This window comes from Limulus polyphemus, unplaced genomic scaffold (assembly GCF_000517525.1).
Source record: "Limulus polyphemus unplaced genomic scaffold, Limulus_polyphemus-2.1.2 Scaffold1503, whole genome shotgun sequence".
Classification (NCBI taxonomy): domain Eukaryota; kingdom Metazoa; phylum Arthropoda; class Merostomata; order Xiphosura; family Limulidae; genus Limulus; species Limulus polyphemus.
Window position 1 is genome coordinate 234,829 of NW_013667113.1, and position 7,889 is coordinate 242,717.

The 7,889-nt window shown below is 34.5% G+C and overlaps 1 protein-coding gene across 1 annotated transcript in view; it reads right to left on the reverse strand.

Moving 5' to 3' along the window:
- Positions 1-1,804: 1,804 nt before the first annotated feature.
- Positions 1,805-7,889, reverse strand: part of LOC106463855 — a 23,488-nt gene continuing 17,403 nt past the window's right edge. Inside the window, exon 5 of the mRNA XM_013923935.2 lies at positions 1,805-2,266. Coding sequence (XP_013779389.2) covers positions 2,108-2,266 — 159 coding nt within the window. The 3' untranslated portion in view covers positions 1,805-2,107. The remainder of the gene's footprint in view (positions 2,267-7,889) is intronic.

Sequence of the window (7,889 nt, forward strand, 5' to 3'; positions counted from 1 at the left end):
CTCAGATTTCAAGTCAAGCGCCATGCCAGGCCGATACGTGATAAGAACAGTTTTAAAACATAATGAATGAATGCACGTGAGCAACGCGTTCCGCAAATACCTTATATGACGCTGAAATAACAAGGATAACAACGTAATATACAAAATAACAGCAACCGTAGAGATATAATACAACGTTTTCTACCAAAATTGTACATTTATAACGACAAGTCGATTTTGCAGATAGGAGTTGAAAACGTGTTCATGTCTGAACACAAAGATAAAAGCACATTTGAATTGCTAATGTAGCATAAATTTATTCATGTCATAATTTGAAACAGCAGATTTGCTAATGTTATGTTAGGATTTAACAAAAACCACGACGATGCTGCGGACTAGAATAATTAAGAAAATACGTTTCCTCCCAAATTCCAACCCTCGCTGTTCTTTCCACCCGAGATGGCTTGCAAGGGAATATAAGTGATGATATTAAAAGTTTTTATTGGACTGCAATCATTTTAAAATTTGCATTTCATTTAATGTTTATAAACACAAGCTGTTCTTGGATGATAAAGGAAAGGAAACTGTTGTATCAGTGCGACTGTGGGGGAATAATTGTTTGTTTTGTTGAATTTCGCAAAAACTTACTCGAGGACTATCTGCGCTAGCCGTCCCTAATTTTGAGGAGAGAGAGAGAAAACATAGTTAATACTACCCACCGCTAACTCTTGTATTACAAATAATGTGATTGACTGTTACATTAAAACGCTCCCACGGCTGAAAGAGCGAGCATATTCTATGACAGGTTTCGATCTCACATCTCACATATTGCAATTCGAGCACCATAATCACCAGGCCATGCCAAGCTCCACGTGGGAGAAGATTAATGGGTTAAGGGATGTTCCAGAAATCGCTTGCCGCAGGGATTTTAATGATGTTATCCTATTATACAATAATTCCTTTAACTCCAATTATCTCTTATCTTTTGATTCCAGTGTCTTTTATAACGTATCTATATTAACTAAATGGTTATCATCATATAGTAAACTTACTTTAGTGTCAGTTTTAGATTTTGCAGAAGTCTTATCTCTATTACTACCAAGCCTATTAGCCACAATGATAACTTTGACCAAATGAGTTTATTGCACTTATTATTTTAAGCAGTTTTAATATTCAAGTTGTGATATATGATAGTTAATTGTGCAACTTTATATAAAGAGTGTCCCAAAAGTAAGTATACAGGTATATATGGATTTTCTTCTGGGGAGTACTCAAGAACAAAGTGTACAGTAAGAAATCGCGGAACGTTGACGAAATGAAAGGGTACATCACAGACGCATTTACAGAACTTGATGGACAGGGAGACTTGTGTCAGAAAGTTTGCAGAAGTGTGGCAGGCAGACTTCAGGATTGTGTGAACAGCGATGGGTTTCACTTTCCCATAATTCCATGCCATGTGTAAGGTGCCGTTAAATCAACTGTATGTCCACTTTTGGGCCACTCCGTATTGTACAAGTTAATTATTCATAATCTTAATATTCTCTTCAATGTTAACTATTTAGTACACGTTTTGTTGCGCCACAACGCTTATTGAAACGTATTCCTTTTATGCAAATATAACAGTTACCTGATGCGAGCTGTTATCGTTTCATTTGATCACAACGACTACCGATAACTAAACGTTACTTGGAATCTGAGAGTCTCTTCTTCCACCATGTCATCTGTTAACATGAAATTTGCTGCTAAATCTGACTTAATATAAAGTTAAGAAAATTAGAAGCTGGATACCTGCTCATCTTCAAATATAGAATACACCAATTTAGGAGCCTCTTTGAAACAAAACTTTCCAACTCATCAGTATTTTAATTTTAGATTATCATACAAATGGGCATTATTGTAACTTCTTTATACAGGTTAATATATAAATAGAAGAAAAAGCTTTTGGTTACAGAAAACACAATCAATAGCATTGTCCTAACCTATGGATAATTTCCAATAATATGATTTATAAATTTTAGTTCCAGTTGCTTAAAGCGCTTAAGTCATACTTTCGAAAGCAATATAGTGATGTTCCAGTAGAAAACAAATTGAAGAAATAACTCAAGAATCAAGAGATAATGAAATGCCTTCAAGCAGTGGAAGGTAGTTCTGTGATGTTGCGTTTGTCTGAAGTTGACGAATCGTTGAAAACAGAGGTGGCTGCTCTTGCTCGTCGGTTTCTATAAACCCTCAGTAACATCAAACCTAAGGCTCCGATCCATAAGAGGACATTCAACCAGGTAGCAGCCTAGTACAATTAAAAAAAAAAGTTTTGCCGAGTCATTTGTATGTGCACATACCATACCATTGTAATGTAAGTATTCATTTATTTAATTTGTGATAATAATATTATTATTATTTAAACATACAACCATTAGATAACTAACAATATCCATTCTTAATTTCAGCTGTAGCGCCGTCTGTTATTTAGCTGTTAATATCAGATAATTATATTTTTAACACCCAATACTTAACTAATGATATCTAATTCGAGGGAGGGGGTGGATTGGGTGAGCAACAGAAGGGTGTTACGATTGCTTGTATTTAAATTAGAACTAGACAAATGCACTCTGATAAAGGGTTCAATCTGGTCATACTAAAAAAAAAAAAAAAAAAAAGTAATCGTTGTTAAAAGAGCTCACCTCTCAACAGATTTAGGCCACGAAGATTCAGAGTTTACTAGGTTGGCCGGAATGTGGTCCTCTTGCACAAAAAAGCAGAAATTCATGTTCAGGCAGGTACCACACTTAGCCAATTGACAATGACAAATAAACTTCGTTAAGTCTTCCTTGGCCATTTCTTTGGAAAGAGATCGAGAAAACGATTTTATAGAACAAAGGAACTAAATGTTGAAATGCCCATCATGTGCAGCCAATAACGTGTTTTGCATGGGAAATTGAATGAAGTATGGGTTTTATTTCCTTAATGCTTGGAAACTCGTGTGAATTCGGCCACGCTAGTAGGAAATTCAGATTCCAGATATCGCAAGGAGCTTAAATCTATATTCAGAATTAAAGAAAAAAGTACTGAGAAGCTTTGTTTGGGAATTAACTCATTCTCACTCGCAGAATGGGTGTTAAAACAGTTGTGGTATCAATTTTACAAAACTTTGTGCACACGTCAGTAGTGTAAGCCACTATTTTCTACCGCACATATTTAAGTTATTAATAAATAAACTAAACCAGTTAACAAGGCAGACAAAATAGAAAATAAAAATGTTAATTTACTATTACTCTAAAAATCTGGATAATTATAGACATATGTACATAATTATTTAATTAATTTTATATTATTTTCTCTCGTTTGTTTTGTTCAAAATGTATACATTAAATTAGATTTGGTTTATTAACTCAGAGGCATTATGTTTCCAATCTCAGACTCTTCGATCCTCTAACCGACATGCAAAAGTCACGTCCGACCATAGCAAAAGGTAATGTTTTTTTTAAATTGAACAGTTAAAAGCAATTTTAAAGTAACAGCGAAGGTCAGTAAAATATCTAAAGTATAACAAAACAAATAATAACGAAATTAAAAATTTCCAATTTTGAGAAACATTTGTTACCTAGCAGAATGGAAGATCAGATATAATAACTTTTCGGTTCTTAGACCACTAACAAAATACACAATACTATTGATTTGTGTGTGTAACATGTGTCTATTCTTAAGAAGACATACGTTTATTAACTATCACAAAGATATTTAAAAAATTGTCAATTGTAAACAATGTCGTGAATGTTTTTTTTTCTTTTGTTTTTATAGCAAAACCACATGAGGGGGGTATCCGCTATGTCTGCCAAGGGAAATCGAACAAGTCTCTGGTTTTAGCGTTGTTAATCCGCAGACTTACGGCTGTTCCACCGGGGGGACCGCTCATAGATGGTCGAAGTAATGATGTCACGCAGTTTACATATTGAAACGCGTACAAAAATTAGCTTCGCTTGAAAAATGAAACAAAAAATATTTACAATAAATAACAAAGATGTGGGTAAAATTCTCTTAATATCATCATCACATAAGTTTAGTCACTTCGGCAGGTTTGATCCCGTGGCTTAAGGTGTTGACATACGTTACACTGATAACTGCAGAGTTGTTCTGTTTGCATTAATATCTTGTTGTACAATTCATCATTGCTGTGGTTTTATCTTGTTTAAGAAAGTTCTTCACAATCCTAGCAATATGACACCAGACATTGTTCAATGTAGGGACAATGTCTAATCCGAATACGTTCGTGAAAAGTCGCACAGATAAGACCAAAACCATTCCACTGTAATGTCAAGCAATAATAATGGCTCTCAGTAGCACAATATGATTTATACACGCACTCATAGTGACGTATCCACAAGATGTTAAACTGAACGTACTCTGCTCTGGCTCTTCATATACAAATCCATTTATCGTTGGTAGAAATATCAAACCTTATCTGCGGAGTGTACTGGCGTCCAGTTTTGTTGCTATCAATACAATGGGCCTAGACAGGAGTCTGAATGAGCTTTGTAGAATTGTGTTGCCCACATTGGGGCTTGAGAAGGTCTTCTCCACCTTAAAGAAGCCTCCTGAAGTCAGTTTCTAACTGTTGGTTCTAGTAAACCTTCCAATTTATCTCCTGAAATTGACAATGGTGGCGAACTGGCGATATATAATGGCCATGTTGTGTAGATAGTAGTCACTACGTGTGGGAGTAGGTCTTCACGACCTGGTTAAGGTTGTCTAGTGTACAAACCAGTTGTATGATGGCTATCTTAAACCTTCTTACTTTAGAATCGGATACACCAAGTTTCCACTTATCTGGTATCCGACAGAAGAACAGTTCTGACACACTGTTCGTTTGTTTAAAAACCTTCACCCGTTACCTGAAGGCAACATGATCTTACGGTTAAGCAGAAGTTATAATCCAAGTACACAGAAGTGGGAGTAATGATTTTCTGGACAGGCGTAGTAGATACAAAATGCAAAAGGTGAATATAGGTGGCTTACCCAGCACATGAATTTCATAATATTCTGTCTTGTTCTCAGAGTATTCGCAGGCTCATTTAAATTATAGAAACTTTCAAATACGTTGAGAGGTGGATTAACTCTTCCGGAGTGTCCTGGTTGATCTAAACCATCCAAGTATTTATTCCATACAGAAACAAACTCGGAAGAAATAACACATGTTAGTGCAGTCGTTTAAGTTGCAGCCTTCTAGAGCTCTAGTTTTGTTTAGTCAGATGTTTTATATTAGTAATTTGACTTTTTTTGGTAAATATAGGACTAATAGTACATTCTTTTCCATTTTCCATTAATCTGTGCTTTAGAATAAAACTAAGTTATATATACACCACACTGGTAAGACATTAAAGATGTAAACATTTAATGTGCGGTCTGAAAAAATTACACCCAAATTGTATTTCAAAAATCGATATGTTGATAGCTTCGTGTGTTCTATTATGAAAATGCATAGCTGTTACAAGGAATGTGAACATAGCCACGCCATTAATAAAAATCGTGCTTTCTAAAGTCTTCATCAGAAATTATAAGTCAGTTTTTATACCGGTTGTGAAAGTTGATGATATTATGAATCAAGTAGTTGTAAGTGCTTATAAAATACTTGGTCACCTTTGAATATTCTCGCCTTGTTTTATGTTCCTGATGTACTGAAGAGCTGCATGGACAATAAGTAAAGACCCAGAATGACTTCGTAAACTAAAGCATAACGAGTTCTAAATTTTTGCATAACGACACCAAGCGAAAGAGACCAGTTAATGAATATGTGTTAAAAAGTGGATCTGTTAATTAGCAAATGTTAATGAAATTTGATCATCGATATTAAGAGATGTTTACATTCCTATCATTAGCATAATTCAATTAGTACTTTAAACATAAAAGCTTAACAAGAAATGAAAATATTAATTGATAAAAAAAAACATTATTAAAAAACAAGAAAGAAATATGTTTCAATAATTCAAAAAATATTCCATACTTGCGAGCACTACTGGAGTACAAAGTTTTTCAAATTGGCTCTTCACAAGTAGTGGTTGGAATGCTGTTAGGATTTCCTTTAAGTTTTCATTCTTATAATCCACCATATATCTTAAGGAGCGTATCTGACTTACAAGTTCCAAGGTGCATGTAAAGAAGTTACAACATACACCTCCTAATCCATAATAGCATGATACTCAAAATTAACGAAATATATTTATTCGTATTCATGGAAGTATAAATCACTGGCATCACTTACAAGTTTCATTTAATGCAAGACTTACAGGGCATGAACTTCTTCCTTAACTAGCAATTACTAACACAAATGGAACCTTATACACTAACGGCAACTTATGCTCACGTGGGTTAAACGGCTAAGTGAAAGGACCCGAGAGATATATAGATTTAGTTCAGATTTAAGCGCTAACTTTCCTTCTAGTCAAACACGTTAATTTCAAGTTTGTATCAATTATGAGACTGACAACCGTTTCCTCTTGTGGTGATTAAAGAGTATGTAAATAATGATCACATGATTTGACATCTAGTGAATAAAAACACTGTCATGAGCATGGATAAGTTAGATCACGAGACATATAGAAGTCACTAATTTTACTTGTTGACAAGAAGGAAGGAAAACAGACATCAGCAAACGCCGTTACAAGGAGTTTGCAGGCACTTTGAATTCGATAAGGTGACTGAATGTAAATATTCATCAAAGTGAATATTTGACGACATTTTTGGTATCTTTGTCGGTAGCTGATCCGAAATTGACACCTTTTCAAAAATGTCATCTTTCTTTAAGTTTAAGCTGGCATGATTCCACTAACAACCTTTCTTTTCTTGGTGTAGATATCACCACAAACAACGAGAAATCGAAAAACTTCTGCTTATTATCACTCATCCACCTATCCTCTTTCACTGTATTCCATCCACTAATATCACGTTTTTGACGTTTATAGTATATTTGAAGTGATCCTAGTGACTTTGTTTCTAAATCAAAATATTTAACAATTTTTTTTCTCCGCGTGTCTACCCCAAACCTTTCCTACATAAAGCTTTTAATAAAGCCTATCACAAACCTCGTACCTTTACATTTCAAAGATTTCCGAAAAATAACCAACAGAAACTTACCTTAACGATTCCCTACCACAAATTGCTAATGTAATAATCGACACATTTAATATCCTGCAGACTAATCAACCTTATAGAAAAGTTCACTCCAAAACTCGTAGATGCTAATATCCATAACACTCGTCTTCAAGATAGATTTGTTCGAGCCAACTTTAACAACCAGGTTCGCCCTGACACTTCCACCAGACCACGCTGTGCAATAAACTAGCACAAGGACAATCGAAATTTCATTGTTGGTCCTGGTAGCATATTCATGTAAGTGAGCCTTTTACCTGTCTTTCAGAATCCGTCATTTACTGTATTATTGGTAATCTTTGTAACTTACTGTAAATTAGTGAAATTTAGTGAAGACCTTATCAATGGAAATTTTGATTTTCCAGTACAGAAACAATTTCTTCGCAACCACAAACACGATTTACTACACATTAACACAATCATACTGAGATCTGCCCCTACTGATCACTGCCTACAGGAACACGAAGAACAGCGTCTAATTTACACCTTAAGAACCCTTTCTCCATTAGGCTTAAATAATAAAATTTTCATTTCCGCAATAATTTTTTCATTCTAATGCATTTTCTATCCACAAGTGTATATCCTGTTCATTTTTTAAAAATATTTATAATTCAATATTTATGATAAGTTTATTTAATAGTTTTATGTATTTTTAAATCAAATTACCTTTGAACTTTTAACGTATTCTTTATTTTTTCTGCCAGAATGCTTTAGACCAGTAGTTCTCAAACTGTATTGCACGAAACCTCGTGGGTTCCACAGAACCA